This window comes from Poecile atricapillus, chromosome 4, assembly GCF_030490865.1.
Source record: "Poecile atricapillus isolate bPoeAtr1 chromosome 4, bPoeAtr1.hap1, whole genome shotgun sequence".
Classification (NCBI taxonomy): Eukaryota; Metazoa; Chordata; class Aves; order Passeriformes; family Paridae; genus Poecile; species Poecile atricapillus.
Genome location: NC_081252.1, coordinates 62,353,634 through 62,375,424, shown reverse-complemented (window position 1 = coordinate 62,375,424; position 21,791 = coordinate 62,353,634). Strand labels below are relative to the sequence as shown.

Here is a 21,791-nt window from a genome sequence, read left to right as displayed (position 1 = left end):
TTACGGCAGGCATGATGATGCTGGTACAAGTTTGAAAGTAACAGAAATTCTCTTTTTATATGCTTTTATACATAGTTAGCAGAAGCCGCTAAATTGGGAAGATCAGCCAAAGTGCCTGAGGGCAGGGTTACCACAAAGGGCTATGCAGACATGCTCAAGGAATGGGTGAACAGGAACCTTTCAACATTCAACAAGTATAAGTGCAAAGTCCTGCAGCTGGGAGGGAATAAAATACAGGCTGAGGGAAGTAATACATGACCAGCTGGGGGACAACTGAAAATGACCTGCAGGTCTTATCAGACAGCAGGCCAAATCCAAGCCAGCAACATTTTCTGGCAGCAAGGATGGCCAACATGATCCTAGGCTGCATTAGCAGAAGTACAGCCACCAGACCAGGGAACTTTTCTACTCAGCACTTGTTGGATTGTATCTAAAAGACTACATCCAGTCAGAACACATCCTTAGGCCCCTCAAGACATCAGAAAAGTGGAGTAACTTCAGCAAAGGGCCAGCAGGATGATCAGAGGCTGGAGCACTTTTTTTATGACGAAGAGATGAACAAACCCAAATTCTTCAGCATGGAGAGGAAGTGGCCCTGGGGGTACCTAAAAGCAGCCTTCCCATGCCCATGAGGAAGCAATGAAGAAGATGAGCCACGGTCTTGCACAGTAGTGCATGACAAGATAAAACTCAGTGGGCATAAGCTGAAATAAGAGAAATTGAAACCGTATCTAATGAAAAGTTTTTTCACCATGAGGAAAATAAATCAGGCTGACCAGAGGTTGCTCAGTCTCCATCCTTAGAAGTTTACAATCAGGAACTTCATAAATCCTTGAGCAGCCTAGTTCCACCTCTCAGGTGACCCTCCTTAGAGCATTTTACTACTGACCTCCTGACATCCTTCCACCCTGAGCTTTCTTACAAATCTGTGATCAATACGACATGCAGCAATAGGTTTAACTCACAGCAAGATTACAGCAAGGGTACAGTAAAAACAAGCAAACAAACAAACAAACAAAAAAACCCTATGGAGACTGTAAGAATAGCAAAGCTCTGAAATACACCACCTATAACAGTCACCAACACTGAAAAATTTTTGAAGGCTGCTAAAAGTCATTACACATGGATAGCTTTGCAGAAGGGCAACAAATCCTACTGAGATATCTCTAACTCCTACTTTCTTATGACAGCAATACAAATCTATCTTGTTTCCTCCAATGTTACCAACTCTTTGGCAAACTTGAGTTTTTGTTTGTCATATTTATATAGTTGCTGTTAATTTCTGAGGAGCAGTTTCCATCAGTTCCTTCAAAGGAAATTAAGAATTATGACACCCAACTTTCCCCTTGCTATCTTTCTTTCTTCATCAATCAAACCTAATATTAAACATCCACTTCCAATTTTGGTGCAATTTATTCCTTAATATCTTGCATCTCTAAGTTAATTTCAGTTAATTTCCCCTATTCTTATAGCTACCCAAATGCCTGGGTATGTATGTAACTGTCTCACAATCTAGGTTTTGCTCTAGGAAAGACATACCTGTGTTATTAAATGCTCAGTGGAAAAGAAACTCAATCTAAAAATCTAAAGGATAGGTATGGAAAAGATTAAAAAAAAAAAAAATGCCAGCCATAAAGCTGAAAGTTATAAATGGGAAAGAGCACACAGCAATGCTTCTTTCACCAGCTGTCAAGTTCTCTCACCAGCTTGCAGAGGAGCAGATTATCTAAACCATCTTCAGCACTAATCAGAGTTAGATGGAGAAAAAATATTTAAGTGTGAGCATTTAAGGTTAGCCAACTCTTTCTAACCAATTCTTCAAAATTCTACTCTGCTTCACGTCCTCTAGACAATTGTAGCCTACCTACCCCTTTGGATGAAAGTGGATTTACCATGAAAGAAATCATTTAACAAAGTTTGCAACTAGAGCTGACCTAATATCTTTTTGGTCCTTTTCTGCACAATTTGAAACACTGCTTTTTAAAAACATTCTTTTCTTAACCATTTTTTCAGTCATGTCAATATTTGCCACACTTAAGAAACAAAGATGGCAGGTGTAACATCACAGAGATGCAAAAAAAAATGCAGCATGTCATCCAGGTCATAAAGAATACTTTCTGCTTAGATTTTCACCACAACAGCACTCTGCAAACAATTTAGTGTGATATAGATAATTAATGAAGAATTATTCATAACTCCATGGCTAAAATTTATTTCACCTTTTTTTTATTTAACAGAGAAATCAAATAATTACTTTCAAGAAAAATACACCATATTTTATATAAATTTACAGTATATGGAGCTCAGACCAAGAAGACAGAATAAACACTGTTGTTTCTCTATTATGTGTGAGGAATTAAGGAGGAAAATTAACATTGGCGTCTTTACACAAATATTTCCCTGCCATGAAAAAAGTTTGAAACACATGGTAGACAACATGCCAAGAACAGCACATTGATTCTCTAGTCTTCAGCAACGTGGCAAATAGTCCCTGGTTGCATAATTGCACTCCAGTAAGAGAGACATTTTGCCTACATTAGTGCATATGTGAGCGCTTTTTGTTTTGAAATTATAGAGCATTTTCAAAAATAGGTCACTGGAAACTAAGAATATTGCAGAAATTATTTGCTGCTCCCTGGAGAAGGTAGAGTCTGCAGTACTCTTATTAACAAGCCAATTTATGATGTAGCATATGCCAGATCTTAAAGATAATTTAAACTAGATATGTGTGTAGAGGCAGCAATTACAGGTAAGACATGGGAGTGGTTCTGAAAGATTTACCATGCAAACAGCACCAATGTTATTTCAAAATTGAACTGCTAGTATAAAAATGTTTTAACCAGGCAATATATTCATACCGATAATTAAAATTTAAGAGGTGTCAAATTTATGTCGAGATTTGTCACAATAAAAGGAAGCTAGAGAAAACAGTAATTAAAAACTTATGTTTCCATCTTCATTTATCCACAGCTACCCTCATCCTATGACTGACTTTTACATCAAGGAACTAAATTGACTTTCAAATTTTCATCATTATTATTATTAAATAAGTCAGGCCAAAATTCTAGAGTACTTCTTTTAGTCACAGAATATTAATTTATTAAAGAGATACTTAATTGTTGCAGAAACGTGCAGATGAAAACACAGGTTTTTGTAAACTAAAGCAGTTTACAGTCCACATATACTTAACCACTGATGTCTTTGCTGATACTGAGGATGTGGTCACTCAGATACATGTGACTGAGTAGCCATAACTGAATGATTACTTTCTATCAGTACAGCTGTGGCAACTGACAACACAATTACTCTCAGCATCCCTCAATTCTGAGATAAATGTGGTAGTTTTAAACACCTTTCAGTCAGTGTCAATTATTAGTACCTTTAATTATAAAGATCAAAACTTTTTTCTCCACAGCTTGCAGAGTTCTGCCACACCAGTGAAATTCAGCTACCAAGATGGGATGCAGCAACTACATTGTTCTAAATGAGCAATCAGAGAAAAAATGGGCAGGAGGAAAGCAACTATGACAAGACAGCAAGTGAAATGCAACTTCTCCAACTGCAACCATGCAAGCAAATTATGCAAACTCTTACGCTCAAATCTGCCACTCTTATTCTAAAACATGGCACAAGAAATAGGGGATCTAAATCAAAATATGGCACCTTAACCGTAACCTAACCAGAAGATCTATCCTAGAGAATTGTTTCAGCTCTCATTAGAGAGAAGGAAACCTCCAGTGGCAAGTTTTTGACACAAAGTATAGATGGATGCTCCACTTAGTCTTCTTGATATCCTGATCAAATTTCGACCAAGATCAGGTGAACTGTAAACCATAATCTTTTCAGTTGCTTTAGATTCTCTAAACTTCTATCTCCAGCTGGCCATAGGATTTTAGAAGTAGGCCTACCATACACATAGATTTCTGAGCACAAAAATAAGAATTCTGCCACTTTTGATTTCTGAATCTCACAATGATCAAATAGATGGAAATCAGGCTGTGGGCATCTGCAAATACTGGATAAATGCATAATCCCTACTGTAGGTATGCTACAAACAATTCCACACATATACCTTAGATCTGAATTATTTAGATTCAAAGAATACAGAGATGAACACAATTTCTGAAACAGATCAAAATCATCTGCTTTATCTATACAGCTTGTGTACTTTATAAACAAGATATTTAAAATCCCAGCTGCAGCACACATGCTGACCAAGTGCAACAAATCATTGGCACATACGTTTTTTTTGTAGCAACCTTCACTGAACTTACTTCAGTTTTTTAAAGGCTTACTTGCACTGGGGAACCTCAAACTGAACACAGTACTCCAAATGTCACCTCAAAAATGTCAGACAGCATGATAATTCACTTTCCTTGATTTGACTACTCCATTCTTACTAACACAGCTCAGTACTCAATTTGCTTTTACTGTTGCAAGGGTGCATTGCAAACTTTTATTCAACTGCTTTTTACCTCAGTAAGACAACCATCCAAGAGCTTTTTCCTCCAAAGCCATTTCACAGAATGACTGAGGTTGGAAGGGACCTCTAGAAGTCATTTGGTTCAATGCTCCTGTTCAAAGCACTTGTCACCCAAAGCCAACTGCCCAGGACCATGTCCAGATGGCTTTTGAGTGTCTCTGAGGATGGAAATTCCACAGCCTTTCTGGTCAACTTTTGTCAGTTCTCAGTCACCCTCACAGTAGAAAACATATTTCCTGGTGTTCAGAAGGAATCCTGTATTTCAGTTTGTGCCCATTGCTCTGGTCCTTTCAATAGACACCACAGAAAAAAACCTGGTTCTCTCTTCCTTGCATCCTTCCTGCATGGATGCATACATATTGATTAGCCTTCTATTCTCCAGGCTGAACAGTCACAGCTCTCAGCCTTTCCTCATAGGAGAGATGCTCCAGACCATTAATCACCTTTGCAGCCCTTCACTGCACATTCTCCAGTTGGTTTGCAGCTGCATAGGATTATTCTATAGCAGGCACAGGACTTGGCATCTGTAATCAGCCAAACTTCGCAAGGTTTCTGTTGGTCCACTCCTTCAGTTGGTCACAGTCTCTCAGCAGCAGCCCTACCCTTCAGCACAATGACCATTCCTCCCCACTTTGGTGCTATTCATTAACTTACAAACAATATTTTGTTCCATTGTTAAAAGAATTAGCAAAAGACACAACCTCAATACCAACGCTTAAGAAATAAAACTTATAATCAGGCATCAGTAAGACATTGATCTATACACCTTTAAATCCAGCTGTCCATTCAGATTTTCAGTAAATTTATGGTCTAGTCATTCCACATGTATCTCTACATGTAATAATATTGTGGGACATTATGTCAAAGGCCCCATTGAAGTGAAGATAAATTAGATCCATTGCTCCCCTCTCCACAGAGCTAACCATCTAACCACAGACAGCAATCAAGCTGGCTGTGCACATTTTACCCTCACCAACTCCATCCTACCTCTTCCTAATTAATTTCTTGCTGTTTTGTTGTCTATTCAGAGGAATTTTTATCTATATTTATAAGAATCTTCCTTTATAAATACTCCTACTTGTTCTACTTTGCCTTTTCTCTTATGAAAAGCTACAGATATTCAACGTGAAATAAGCTGCCTTTATTTCTGCTATGCTTAGAAATAAACCGAAAGCAGTGCCTTTCCAAACTACTCCTGGCATTTCATGAATAGACGAAAATAGAGGCAGTTTTATGCATCTTTAATAGGCACTATTACAAAGCCAATATAAAAGTGTGTTAGAACTCAACTTTGATGAAGCCTCTTAGAGACTCTGAGAATACGTGCCAACACTGGGAGAGAAAAATCACTAGTCCATCAAAAAAAAATAGGGTTAAAATGAGGACTGAGGGAACTAAAGACAAAGAGATTGGACATAGGGAGTATGTTCTGGATGACTAAAAAATAAATCAAAACTTTAGTCTTATTGATATCAACTGTTTATGCACTTTTGGGCACTGGTATTAACTTTTTGACCTGTTATTTTTGGTATGAAACTCCTAAGGTTTTTCACCAAATTTTCAATTTATTATTCTTCAATGCAGACAAAACTAATAGCCTTTTATTTCCTTCATTAAATCTACTTTGGACATATGGCAACAATTTGTGATTCATCAAATTCCCTCTGTCATGGAAGCCACTTTCTCCTATTGCTTGGTAGATCTGTAACAGGTCAACAAATCTGTTCTTATTTTTTAAAAAAATGCTATTAAACAGATGCAACAGCCATTGATTTGTTGAAAGTGAAAATGTTACATTGACAAGTTTCTCTTTAATTAACTAATAAACCCCAATCTCTTTCATTAGCCATTCCTGTGTTGTATAACATTATCTAATAGCACATTTTATGCCTATTGTTCTCATTACAAACTCCCAATTAAGAAACGGAGTACATTTTAGGATCACTCATGCAATGAAGTTTGGCATTTATAATATATACTCCTAAATCATCTCATGACTTAAGGTACAGTTATAATACTTAGATCTTAATCCTACCATCCACTTTAAGTTGCTTAGTTAACCTGAAGATTAATTTTAATTTTCACTGGACAGGAGTTCTGCAAAAATATTTAGCTACCTGTTTGTCTCCTTTTGTTTGCCCTCTTATAACCCCAGTTGCATGTATGACTTTAATAGTGTAGGATTGCTCTTAATTTCCTCCTTCTACCTTTTCCCCCCAGGAGGCAGCTGTTCTGAAAGCAGCCACTCTATCTACCATGTGGAAATCCAAACAGCCTTTACTATTTACTGTGATTGCCTTTCCTAACTCAAGACACAAAGCCTGGAAACAACCATCTGTTCTTGGGAGTTATTCAGTTCTATAAATGCACACACTTGCTTTGCTTGTTATGTCAGCTCTAAAAAATAAGCTACACACCAAAATTAAAGTTGCCTATTAAAATCAATTAAGCTTAGATTGAACAGACATTCAACATTTTTGAGATTTATGAAACAATCAACTAAAAGCTATATAAAATGTATGTATGTATAATTTTAAGAACAAAGTTTCAATTAATTTTATATCATTGCTATAGATACAATTATCAACATTTATACTGTACCTGAGCTCCATAAATATATTTATCCAGCATTTTGCCTCCCATCGTTTGTCCCCCTACATCCCACACTTGAAGAGTAACATTCAAATTTCCTGGAAAAAAAAATTATACAGATATTGTGTAACCTGGAAAATTTAGATACAAATATATTCAACAACTATAGCCTTTAACAAGTATACAAGAAATAGGAACTAAATTTTGAAACAAAAATGATTTTATCATCTGGGAAAAAAGTCATTTGTGTCCAGCTAAGTCATTAAGATACAGTAAAATTATAACTAGTTATTAACATATCTAATATTAACAGAAAATAATTAAAATAGCATAAATTATAACACTCCTCACTAGAAATTATATAACATTTTCCACTGACAACACATGTAAAATTTCACAAAGAATGTTTTACAGCGTGGTACTTGGAACTGAAAGGTAACACAATTAATGCCAACTTATCCACATTATTTCATACTGTGTGTCCCTTCCTCACTCCCTCTCCAAACCTTCTTTACAGATCAAGAAGCAAGGAAAATCTTTGTGATAACTTCATTTTGGTAGTGATGTCGATAATAGTATACAGTTACAGAATTATTGAGCTGACAGGGTAAAAAAATGGAAATACTGACACACATCTAAGTTGAGGATGCACACTATGATCTACTTCCTCCACTCACCACCTTAAGGCATGAAGCTAAATTGGACACAATTTACATAATTTCATCTTCAAAGAATCTACACCAAGAATAGACCTTCCTTTCTACTCTAAACTGTTTTTAAACTATGCTGAAACTGTTAACAGGTTTTTAAAAACAAAACTAATCAAAAAATCAGTGAAAATACAGAATATTTAATATCCTACAAATCATATGTATTCTGTAAGACAAGACACAGCAACTCACAGATCAAAAATACACACAAAGGTATGGTACCATATACATAAAAACATATTAAAGTATAATTTCTCACATTTTGCATGGTAAGAACTGTTTTCAGAACTGTACTGATTACCTGGGAGCACCAAACTCTAACAAAGTACTGAAAATTCTTTCTAATCCACATATAACTCACGTGACACTTACATCTTAATACAAATACTACATACTCAGAAATAATCACAACTGCCTATTCATTTTACTCCTGGATCTAAAAAATGCAACAAATTTCACATCACAACAATTGCAAATTGAGTGAAAATTAATACATTATTTTGGCTTGCTAAGAAAAACATATTCTTAATTCAACCATTTTATGTAGTTGACAATCTGATTTTACAGCACATGATCCATTCAGCTGTAAATTTATAACTGATATGCTCGTATTGGTTACACAAAGAAATGTACTCCATGGAAATGTCTCACAGCACCAGATGAAAATAACCAGCAAATTAATAGCTATATAGCTGAATATATGCTATTCATGTGGTATTAAATATACATCATATTTTTATAATGCACCTTGCTTTAATCTGGTTAAAAGCAGATTCCCAAAACTATTACCTTGGTCTCAAAATACAGAGATGAATATGAAACAGTACTATTAAGCTACACTAAGTTTTATGTAATACGAAGAGAATTTCTACATGGAGCTTAGAAAACACATCATAAACACCCCAGTTTGATAAAGGCAACCTTTTATAATCAACAAAAGGCTTACTTGTTTTGGTAGTTCATATTCTATGTATTAATTAATTCTTTTTAAAGCTTAGACCATAAATGATCGCAAACAATGCAGGAACGTCTTCCATAAAGCATCTGGCACGAGTAAACTAGCGCATCCACAGTCTGAAAAGACTATACATCCTCAGTGGGCAAACAAACTATGCAGGCTCAAAGGCTCACCATGCTGCAACATTCTATACCTATGTGTTCTACTGGAAAGTCAAAAAAAAAAAAAAAAAAAAAATTCTAAAGGTTCAAGTGCTCTGAAAAGTTTCAACTTGATTTTACCTCCTAAGCAAATAACTATGCACAGCATATTGGCCTTAGTATCTGGACAACTGCATGGAACAACCTGAGAAATTTTAGTGGAGTAAGTTACATTAAATGGTCTAACTATGACTGCCCAACTAACAAATCTCCTATTTCAAATTATTTACTCTCTTTCATGAACAACAGAAAAAAGAAACAGGGAGAAAAAAAAGATTGGTAAGTTCATTTAAGGTGAACTCCTCCATAATTAGGACATCACTAACTATGAAATTCATGCTCATCACATCCTGTGCAAAATGCTTCATTTTCCCTTTTTCTCAATTAATTTCTGTAATATTTTCTTTGTGCTCACATTGATTCTGGAGGAGAAAGAATGATGTCAGGATTATTCTGACAAAAGGAAAAACTGCAGGCAATTTACCTGGCAAGTATTTCATTAACAACTGGGATAGTAGCACACGAAGTTTCTGCAAAAAGTTTGAAATCTTCTATTTTTTCAATTTAACAGGAACATAAAAACTAGAGTCTTACAACATAACAAAAAGAAACCATACATATAAAAAAGACAGTTCTTAGAAACAGTCTTAACGCACCAATAAAAATAACTGAAGAATCCCATCAAAATAACATGTAATACACTAATAAGGATAAAAATCCCAGAACCTTACTGTGTAGTAAATGCACACAAGTGCAAAGCTGAAATACATGAGGCAGCACAGTGCAGGTGTGTAGATCACTTCTGGTATGAACTGAAGCCACGGGGCTGCAGCAGCAGTGACCCTGCAGGAGGACACTTGGTGTACTGGTTAACCTTACTTAAAGTGCTGCACACTCAAGATGGAACACAAGTCTGACCACCTTTTACACCAACAACTTAAAAAAATTCCTTTTAACAGAAGAATCCTGTTTACTGAAGTGCACCCACAACCTCCCAAAAAGTATCCAACTAATGGCTCTTAAGAGTCTCTATCAGCAGACCCTCTGACTAGCAGACAGACTATTTAAGCACTAAAATCTATATCACAGTTGCATCCAGACTATACAAGATTCTGCATCAATAAATATAATGAAACTGATTTGTACTTTAAAAAAAATATTTTGATCAAACTGCATGAAGTGAATTTGTCATGTTGAACACTAGACACGTTGAACCATGTTGAACACATTGTTCAAAATTTATCAAAGAATTTCTTATTTGTATGAAATTGTGTTGTTTTCCCATGCAAAACATTTACTATTTTTGCTGTAAAACTGCATTAGTTACTAAAACAACTGGAGATAAATGCCACTTTTATCCTAAAAAATAAAAAAATAAATAAAAAAACAGAAAAACAGCACTTTATTTTATAAGTTGTAATGTATTTCAATTGTAAATTGAAATGTAAACTTCAGTGTAATTCTAGAAATCCATCATTTTAACTCCTGGAATCTTTATTGATTGACAACTAATACTGAAGAAAAAAATCAGCTACTGAACCATATTTGTTTAGCGATTCTCACAGTGAATAAGAGAAACCAAGTCTTTTTTCCTACTGATACACACATAATTTCTGTGCAGTGGTATGAATTAAATTTTCAAGTAAACATAGCAGCTCTGCAAACCCAGAACTAATCAAGAAATTAGAAAAATCCACTTATTAAAATAATGCTTCCCATTCCAGTATTTAGAAATTTTACCTCCCTCCCTCTCACTCCCCACAACTAGCCCAGTTTACCTATAAAATAGAGAGCCATGTATACCTAAATACACATATAGGCATAGGCAAAACCAGAATGACAACCTACACAAAAATGTTTCTTCCTGAATATGAATATAAATGCTACTGTTTTGAGGAAAACAGATGTACAGACTTTTTGGTGCTACTTTTACCTGCATTCTGATTTTATTACAAAATAAACTATGAATGAATGAAATTCACACACAAAATAAACTATGAACAAAAATGAATGAAGCAATCCTTGATAATTTTCCAAATTTTCTACTCAACAAGAATATTTATAATCCCACTAATGTACTAATAGCATCTGTATGCTTAACAGCTGGAAAAAAAACTTGCAAAATACAAGTTCTCAGCATGCACACTGCATGATTTGTGTATACATTCCACTTGAAAGTACTGCTGTTAAGTAACACACTGGTATTTTTAGAGCCAGGAGCAGGACAATAAAAAAATTATTCTGTTGATTTTATGGAGAAATACTGGAATACTGGAGAACTGGAATTTGGTACTTTATCACTCTACTAAAAAAAGTACATACTAAATACTAAAAAAATACAGCAAAATGGCCAAACCAAAATAGTGAACACAGGAATAGTCTGAAAAGATTATTCTGTTTCACTTAAGAAAATATATAAACCTAATCAAGAAATTATTTTTAATATAATTTTTTTAAAGAGTTCAATAACTGCATATATTTTCTTTACCTTCAGGTTACAGAAAAAATGCTTCATTTCTGAGTTTGCTTTCCTCCCCACCCTTCAAAAGAAGACAGAACTACAGAACTTGCATCAACTTTCGTAGATCTCACTACACCTTTTAATAATTACACAAACTTTTTTTGACTTCTGATTTCTGAATCCAGAAGTAAATGTTTTTAATTAAATACTTGCATACTTAGAATATGAACACACACAAATCAGAAAAAAGATGTATTGTAAATCACAATTGTTCAGAGAAACTTAACCAGCAATTATTTATTTTTAATTATTTCTTTGCATTTTCCATGCAGTGTGCTCCAACTAGCATCTAAATAGTTTCTTTGCCATCATGAAGTGAAACATCTTGAATGCTCAAACTGTATTTTTATGACTGCCAAGGGACCCTAAATTTTAGTGGTCTATTAAATGCCAGCAATTTCATGCTGCCTTGCATAAAACAGCATTCACATATTAGAGCACTGTGAGTCCATAGCCGCATTATGCTTCTCTCACACAACTCAAATATGAGTTGCGCATTTCATTAAAAAATATATTTCTTTCAAAACACATATACTTTTTCAATTAATATGTTCAAAGTTCCATTTCATTGTTGTGTGTTATACTATCCACATAGAAAGTGACTGCACTCCAGCAGGGATAATAAAATTCATCAATATAGATAGAATTCCTTTTATTTGAATTCAGTGTTTTACTTAGAGATATAAGTTGCAAATGCATAACTCATTGACACCTGGCAAGAACATATAAACAAAATATTCTCCAAACAACCTAATTTACTTTGCCATAAAAATCACTGTACTAAGCTTATTTAGTACACATTACTCTGAAGAATCTGTTCCTGCAAGTCTTGCTGCCACCCTGCCTTCCAGTGTTAGCTTTTATTCTCTTACCTGGCAATAATATCCTTTTCAAGAAGAAGTCCAATCCTATGGTTTGTTTGTACTGTTTTCCAAATGTTTCTTGAGCAAAACGTGTAGCTAAGGATGTCTAAAACAGAACAGTATCAAATAAGTTGTCATTTTTAACAGCAACAAACTTTATGTTAACCCAGAAGTATGAAATACAGTTCAGCACTTTTTAAATCAATGAATGCTAACAGTGTTCATGGATTTGGATTGACAAGCACTCCAGTCAGTTTCAACATAATGACAGGAGGTGGCAAAAGCTACTAATTTATGCAAAAAGAAGCAAGGTGTATATTTGCTTTGATTTCAAAAATACTCTAACAGTTCCGTTACAAAATATTACATAGATTTGAAAGAGGTAACATTAGCATGCTCAAACTGACACAAACCTAGGTGACACTATCTGTACCTGAAGATCTTAGTGTTTTTAAAAAACATTAATTTCCAAAACAAGGGTCCTCCCCAGGTAAAGAACACCATGATCCCAGACCAACTTTCTGGGAGGGAATAGAGATCTGCACCATGCAGAATCCCACAGGGGGCTCCCATGTGTGGCAACATTTCTGCCACTGTACATCAGTTTCAGGATAAGGGATTACAGCAACTCTAATATGGGAAGAATACTTTCTTGCATACAGAAAAAAAAGTTAAACTCATACTAAGAATGCACATTTATAGAATCATTCCTTTCAACAGAACTTTGAAAATTTATTTCTTCAATTGGTATTCTGTGGATTTATGAAAGCAAACCAATACACTGTTGACCTAATAATAAGCTTTTACTATATATGGCTGAAAGAATACACAACTAACCTAGGCAAACTACTGAAGCAAGGCATTTACATTCTGTCAGTAGCAATTTAGCAGCAATTTAAGGTCTACTTTCAAGAGGAAAAAAAAAAAGGTGAGGGTAGAAAGGGAAAGAAATAAAGAAAGAAGGCCCACAAAAAAAGTAAAGGAGAAAATAGTGGTACAATCATAAATAATACAAAAGTTAGTATTGTGAAAAAAATAATACTTATATATTCAAAACTATAAAATACAATCAACATCAAATTAGAATACACTTAAAAATCTCTTGTTGACATGATATTTGTAAAAAAAATACAAATTAACTACAGAAAAAAATAATTTAAATATTTATTTACCTATATGGAGAAGGAAAAAACTAAGAGGCTCACAAAACCCTTACAATGTCTGAGAAAACTCAAAACAGGCCAGAAGGGTCTTGCCAGTTTTCTGTTCATCAAGACCTGAAGATAAGTCACACCAACTGTTATCAGAAATTGCTGTTAAGAGCACACTTAGTCAAAAATGCAGTTGCAAAATAATGCCAATATTTCTGAAATATGAGAATAAGCAAGGTCCATGAATAGAAGGTTATAACAGAGATCTAAATTAGGCTAATGTCATATGTACCTAGATTTTTTTTTTTTTTTTTGCATTAAAACACAATTACCAGAGCTCTAGCATTAATGCTCTAGTATGAATAGGCAAACATTTATTCAACTATTAGATTCCTATTAAGTAAATAAAACAAGATTTACTGTTTTTACTGTTTTTGTGTTTCTTTATCATATTTATATTCCTATCACTGCCATACATATAAGGAATGATATTTGGTATCAGAAGACATGTTTAGGAAACAATCCAATAAGTCAGTGTTAACCTACGGCAACATTTTCATTTACTTCACTGAACTCAAGACCCAAGAGGATTAAAAATACGAAACAAATGGGGAAAAAAGCAAGTAACCTAGAAAGAGCATGAGTATGCTTATATATTTATATCCCTGTAGAAAGGGGGAAGACCACAGAGGATGAATCATGAGAAGTTTCTTCTGCCTACAGCTATATGACAATAATACTAACAACACACACAAAATAAAATTCAATACAGATTAAGACTACAGTACTGAAAGAGTCAGTAGAACTGATTCATTTAATCCCAATAGTTAGCATGTCAGGATTACAATGACATTATCTTTAATCTGTCATGACCTTAAAGATGCAGACGACAATAAGACGACTGCAGGAATATGCGATTCAGTCTTCATGAAATTTCTGGGAGAGTAATTGTGCCTAGAGTACAAATCCAAGTATCATCTGACCATATCACAGTATTCTATATTCTCCAACACACTAATTTAGATCCTCATTAAATAAGTAATCACTCCCTTCTTGTTTTAAATGCTCAGTAAATATTAGTTTACCATTCTGTGACACTCAGTATTCCCTGAGGACTCCTAGAGGTGTTAGCAAAAATAAACAACACACATTCAATTAACAGCCAACCTATAAGAGCAGCAAGTAACCAACAGCATGGCAAAGTCCTCTTAAACAGTTTTTCTCCACTGTGCTCGTGAATGCAAAGGAATTTACAGCACAAAATCATTGACTGACTCCTTCTTAAATTTTTTCCAAATAAACATTAGAGCTCAAGGAAGGTGTTGGATTACCAGTCTAGGATCCTCTACTTATTCACAAAACAAGCATTTATCTACAAAATGCTAAGAGCAACAGTTCAAACTCCTTTACAACAATAAACAAAGAAGTTATGTCAATGCATATTCAAGTACCTCTACAATGGGAATACTCCCTTCAAATGCCAGAAGTGTTCACTGCTGTGGTCTGCAGAAAAAATTTTGCTCAAGAGTCCTACCTGAGGATATGCTGAATACAATCTATATAAGAATTAATGAAAGTTAAATAATGGTTCAGTAGAATTGTACTTGTAAAAATAAGTAAGTAATCAGTGACCACTTTTTAGAAAGGTTGCATTCCATACAATTCAATCCCTTAATGTTGGGGTCAGGGAACAGTACAGTAGCACAAAGGCCTTGTGTCTTCACCCCTCTACTAAGACAACCAGGCCACCAGCTTGCAGGGCAGAATTTCCAGCAAAAAATCCATCCGTTTGGAAGGTTCACACACTTGTCTTAAATACTTCAAAGTGAATGTTGACATCCTATTCTAAATATCAATACTCTATTGAAGATTGATGTTAAAAACCCACTGTTAAAAGCACAAAAATGTCTCTGGGCCCTAATGTACAGCAACCAAGATAGTAGTAAAAAAAAAAAAGGTACAGTATTGTAAGTTCAAAATACAATAGGATATTTGGGATTTTTTTTTTTTTTTGAAAGAAGCAAAGATGGAATTTAACCTTTCATGAAAGGCATGACAGTTTCTTGCTTCTATTTTTCAATGTCAACAATTCAGTATAAACTGCTGACATGCTGTTCCTAAAGATCTATATAATGAGTAAAGAGGAAAAAAAGCAAACAATATCTATGAAATAAACTAAAAGGTCAATAAATTGAAAGTCAAATGGAACAAGCAATGATAGCTAGCTCTGACAGCAACTAATTACCAGGGCAACCAGAAACTTATCAGGGAAACCCTACCACTGACAAATCTTTGAGTGAAATCCCACAGAATTAAGCTTTGAGAAAGCAGTGCCAAAGTGTATTATTGTAGTTGTAAAAAAGAAAACTAATCCCAAAATTCAATTAGATGCAAGCACACAGTTCTGAAGCCATGAATTTCCATTCATACACAAACTTCAGCCACTACAAAAACCACATGTATATATTGCATCCCTCACTCCCTACTAGAATATCAATGCCATTATCCAAGCACAGCTAGACTCATCCCTAAGTCATATCCTATCCGATTGGCAAGAATTTTAGGAGAAACAAAATTAAAGCAAACACTAGGCTAAATAATGAAATTCTATACCATAAAAACATGCAACTGTCCACACTACAACTCTGCTCACTGAAAAAGAAAAATTTATCATAACTTCTTGACATCTGACATAGATCTATTTGATGCAGCTGGGACAATCTGCACCGCACACTTCATTCCATTTTCCACTTGCAAGACTCAACAGTGACAACAATATTTTTTGTCACCATCAATGAATTTTTTGAGCCCAAGCATAACAAGACAATTCAGAATTGGAACAATGCTTAAAAGTCTGGTATCCTAAAAAAATCCTAAAGTAGGAGACTGTTCTTTATGCCAACCTATGTTTTAGCTCCTGCAAACTTACATACCGGCTTGAGCATTCATTGTCTCCTTTTCATCATCCATTGTTACAAAAGGAAAATGTAGAATGTTTCTGCTACAGTACTTTAGTCCCAGCTACAACAGAGCAAATAAACAGAACCTTGGCACATCTATTTTTCAGGACCTCCCTTCCCAATAACAGTTCTGAGATTTGCTTCCAGAGGCCTAAACCCTTATTCAACTGTAACAAATCAACATTCTATCACAAGTCAGCATCCTTCTGTATTTCAGTATTAAGCCAATCTATGCACAAAAGGAGTAGAAATATCTGGATCACAGCATCATTTTTTTCAATCCATACTAGTACTACTGGTTTATTTTAATGGAAAGTTTTAATGGAAAGTCATTTTGGCTCAGGAAGAGTGGGTTGATTGAAAATCTAGACACATAAGGCTAGTGTGCATATTTATCTTCTTCCTATACTCAAAATCAATGAGCCAACTGCTATTAATACTTGCTGTGTTTTTTCCATCTCACATTGTCCCCACTTCTGATTGCTTTTTAGATTGTTTTCCTAGTTTGTCTAGTTCATTAAAATCATTCTCTTATCTTCTGACTAATCAGTCTCGCTTCCCTCAGTTTTGCTTTTCAGTTTATCATTACCTTACCATCTCTATTTTATCCTAAGAGTTTTTCAGATTCTACTCTTTCTCACCTCTCTTATGCCTTCTTCCACTTTTACTCTTCTCAAGTTTGCTCCAGCAGTGCTTATTGCTACCCTTAAAATTCTAAGTATCCAATTATCCATCCAACCACCTCAAAATAAATTAACAGAAGAACAGCATCCCTCCCTTGCCTCATGGACAGAGCAATTCCTAGCTAGTCTAAGTACAAGCATTACCTTTAGCTTGAACTAACACTGATTTGTTTTTAAGCTGCCATCAATCCTTGCACAGAATCTGTTACATTGCTTCTAAACAATGGGTGAGGAAAACAGCAAGTTTCCACCCGACTCACAATTATTTTTTTTTTTTAAAGAGGGGGCAAAAGAAGACAAATGTGAACACCTCACACTAAACACAAGACAGAGCATTTCAGATACATCCCATCATTTTCTACATGCCTCCTGTCTCATGATCCCGGAGTGACAGAGGAAGAGAAAAACCAACACCTGTCACAGTAAAAGAGAGTTAAGTGTGCATGTGTGTAAAGACCAGCTGTGAACCAGATGTGAAAGCCAGGCAATTCAGAGTTGAAAACATAGACATACACAGGTTTCAACATGTAAGCGTAACGAGTAGTCAACAAAAGAGAGGAACATCAACAATTTAGTCTTCTGAGGTGTTTGAAATAGCACTACGTACATTTTATCCTTCCATTCCATGACCCAATTGCTTCTTTATTTTTACAAGACCTTACAATAAATCTGTTATGTCACGTGTGTGCTGGCAGGCCATTGGGATGGCAGGAAGGAGCCTCTATTACAGCATCATCTAGGGGGGACAGGAGGAAAAGCAACCCACCAGAGCACTGCTGTTGCCCAATAACCTGCCAATAACCTGAAGAGTGAGATTCCTAGAGTCAGCAGGAGATGCAGTGAGTGGCAGCTCCTATGAGAGAGGTAGGAACCAACAGGAACACACATCAAAACTCAAGAATGCTCGAAAATCCATGTTTGGTGAGAGGTCTTGCCACAAGCTGCTCAACAGCAGTAGAAAAAGGATTCTTCAGTTAGAATGGAAAACTCCTGGGAAATGCTACCCATGAAGCAGCACTTCAGCTGTCAATGCTGTGCTTTAATTATGCTCTCATCACACAGCTGGTTGGAATTGCCCATCTACTGACTCAGATGAACACAATACCACTTCAGACTAGGTCTAGAATCACTGGAGACAAAAAAAAAATGTTTTGTTTCTTTATAGAGCTCTGAATAAGTAAGTGAGCAAAACCACATGTACTTTCACTAAGAGCATATTCCTATTAATGTAAGGCAGTTCATTTAAACCAGCTTTAAGAACATTTCCACTTTTTATATGAACTGTGAAGCAAGCAGAATTTCTTTTCCCCATAGTTTCAAAAGTTAACAACAGAGGAAAAAACTTGATACTTCAAGCATACAATAAAGTTACCATTTTCAGGTGTATCTCACAAAATTATTCAGGCTACATATGACAATAGATATGTTCAAGTATATAGGTAAGATCAGTGATTATTTTTAACTGTTAAGAAAGCAGCCTCTCTTTTGCCTTCTTTGGTTTCTCCTTGTCTCTCTTTTACAAAGAAAAACTTGTTGGATTATTGTTTGATTTTTTGATTATTGTTGATAAATAAACTTTTATAAACAGGATTTCCATTATGGTGATTCCAGATAGGGGGGGAAAAAAACCCTAAAGATATATAAGTTACAAACGAAAACTAAATAGACCCAGCAGTGCCTTTCCAAACTCTGGAACATTAACACCACTAGATGCAAACTGTTCTATCCAGCTCAGGAGGCTGCTAGCTCTGTATCCGAAACATAGGGTTCCTGCTAAGGCTTAGACCCAGCTAAGCGACCGTCCCTGCTCGTCCCTTTCGAGGGGAACCGCGAACCCAAGTGCTCGGTCCCAACCCGAGCCCTCCAGGGCCGGGGCACTGCAGCCACTGAGAACGACTTTGGGCTTTTCCAGCGACTCCAGCCGAGCAAATCCTGCCTCCAGCGCGCGATCAGCAGGACTGGGAAACTCCGTCAGCGCCACAGGAATTGCGTTATTCGCCGCTCCTTTACTTACGGCTCAAGAAAATTGGATTACAGTCGTGTACGTCTGTTTGTTGACGGGACCTCCACGGGCGCGGAAGCCCCATCAGAGAGGTTGGCTGCCGGGCACGGCGCGGATACCGGAGGGAAGAGTCTCCCGTGCAGGGCCTGGAGCCGAGGGGGAGCAGCCAGCCAGGTACCGCGACAGCGGAGACAGACTGCTCCCTCCTCAGCAGCAGGGCCAGGGACAGCTGGGGGGGAAGACCGGGAAGGGGCTTGGGGCACCGCGGCGAGGAAGAGGAGCTGCCGGCGGGGCCGGCACTGACCTTGCCAGTGGTGCCGTCCCCCAGCACCACCAGCTTGAGCTGGCGGTCCCGACTCTCCTCCTCCTCTGAGTCCGACATGATCTCTACGGCCCCGGCGACAAAGAAGAGGCTGAGAGCAGCCGGGAGGAGCCGGGTGCAGGAGCAAGGACGGGGCAGGAGGAAGAGCGATCGCCGCGCTCACGAAACCTGCAGCAACAGGAGAGCCAGCACCGCCATCTTCCTTCGGCGCGCCCTCCGTCGCTAGGGTCCGCGCGGGGCGAAACCAACGACAGCGCTGAGGGAAGGGGGTGGAAGCGTTAAATTGTGGGCGGGAGCTACAGCAACAAGTCCAGCTGCTGCTTCAGGATATACCCACCTCTGCCCCCACGGGGTGGGGAGATGGTTCAGCCCGGCTGTCGGCCGCGCGCCGCCGTGGCTCGGGCCCCGCAGTGACGCCCCGCGCGGTAACCGAGCAACGGGGGGCGGGGCGGGGGCGGGGCGGGGGCGGGGCTACGGCCCGGCCGTCCCCACTGAGGGACGAGGCCGCCCCCCGTGTGGGGCTGACCGGGGAGGTGGCGGAGGTTCGCTGTGGCAGCTACATATGGCAACTAAATAAATAGTTACGGCAACCAAATCATAGAGTCACTGAATGGTTTGGGTCGGAAAAAACTTTAAACATCTCGTTCCAACACCCCTGCTATGGGAAGGGCCACCTTCTATACCAGGTTGCTCAAAGCCCAGTCCAGTCTGGCCTTGAATACTGCCAGGGATTGGGGCAGCCACAGCTTCTCTGGGTAACCTGTGCCAATGCCTCACCACCCTCACAGTGAAGAGTTTCTTCTTGATGTCTGATCTAACCCTGCATTCTTTCAGTTTAAAGCCATCCCGCCTTGTTCTGTCCCTACATGCACTTCTATGAAGTCTCTTCCTGGCTCTCCTACCCTCTTTAAGAGGGTGCTTAAAGGCCTGTACAGTAACGTCACTCTGGAGCCTTCTTTTCTGCAGCCTGAACAATCCCAAGTCTATGGACTCCACCACTTTCTTACACAGTCTCAGAACTTTTCTATCCATATAGGCAGTCACCAAGAAAACTTGTCAAGGTAGCCCTAGCTGAATTTTAGACCATTACTTTATCACATACCGTGACCAGGGAGAGCAGGCTATAACCTCCTTTTTTGCATCAGCCTCCTCTGAGTCTGAAAACTGCGAGTGTCCCTTCAGCCTGTCATCTTTCCCACAGACTAAACAACTCCTCTTCAGTCAGTCTTTCCCTTGGTTGTCTTTTCTAGAGTTCTGATTATTCTTGTTGCTTTCCTTTGGCCCCTCTCCACTTTCTTGCAGTACTGTGCCAAAAACTGGATACAGTACTTCTGTTGAGGCCCTGGGAATACTGAGCAGAGTGGAAGTATTACTTCATGTGTCTTGTGTACAAGACTTCTGTTTATATATCCCAGTATGATGTTTGTTTTCTTGACAGTATGACACTGCTGACTCATACCAATCCTCATTTACTAAAAAAGCCTCTGGATGCTCTCCTATTATTGGCATTTCATACATGTTAAAGCTTTATTTCTGTTTAACTATAGCGCTTTCTGCTTTTCCCCATTGAATTTAATCCTATGTTTCAGGCTACTTGCAACATTTGTCAATATAATTTTATTTATAGTATTGTCCTCCAAAATGCATGTCAACAACCCCAGCTTGCTTATATCTGGAAGTCTAAGAACCATACTCTCTATTCAAAAGTCATTAATAATGACATCCAATAGTACCAAATCTCTTCAAGCCTCTATTATTTTTCTAGTATGAGTGACAACAATTATTTAGGCATTTTTATATGACAATTTGAACAGAGACATCTGTAACTCTTTAAAGTATAGATGTATTTTAATGGATTCAATGACAAGATAAGATTTTTTAGAACAACTTTGTATAATGCCTGAATAGCAATCATACCTGGTTTAGTCTCTTTCAGGTTTTCTTAATGAAATGTATGTCTGAAATTTCCTGTATCACAAGTACACTGTTTTACTCAATCCTCGGCAGGATCAAGAAGGTTCCTTATTGATCATGTATTCATGTGTTTGCACAATTGAGGCTAAATGCTTTTCCAGTAACATTCTGGGGGTAGATACACCATAAAGTACATTAAATTCTAATGGAAACAAAACACACACCTTTGTCACTCCATACTTTGAATCAAATTTAATATGTTCATTATTTTCCACTTCAGATCATCTTTTAGCCTAATTGTACTGCAAGTTCTCTTAACTTGGCACTTCAGCCAAGATCAGCATCAGAGCTCAGCTGAACAGCATTTCTTGGAAGGAAGAGCAATAGGGACACATGGAATTTTTCTCTATGATTTCTGACATACTGAATAGT

At 37.2% G+C, this 21,791-nt stretch overlaps 1 protein-coding gene across 3 annotated transcripts in view; it reads right to left on the bottom strand.

Annotated features, from left to right (window-relative positions):
• Nucleotides 1-19,888, bottom strand: part of RAB28 (RAB28, member RAS oncogene family) — a 63,171-nt gene extending 43,283 nt beyond the window's left edge. Inside the window, exons 1-3 of one of the 3 annotated variants that reach the window (XR_009277669.1) lie at nt 19,428-19,885; nt 12,337-12,433; nt 7,085-7,173 (exon numbers count right to left, since the gene is read on the bottom strand). Coding sequence is in view for 2 of the 3 variants with exons in the window: in XM_058839036.1 (XP_058695019.1) it covers nt 7,085-7,173; nt 12,337-12,433; nt 19,428-19,505 (264 nt within the window). In the remaining variant the exon portion in view is untranslated. Of the gene's footprint in view, nt 1-7,084; nt 7,174-12,336; nt 12,434-19,427 lie in introns of all 3 variants that reach the window. The other 2 variants (XM_058839036.1, XM_058839035.1) reach the window with 2 other exon arrangements.
• Nucleotides 19,889-21,791: the final 1,903 nt, after the last annotated feature.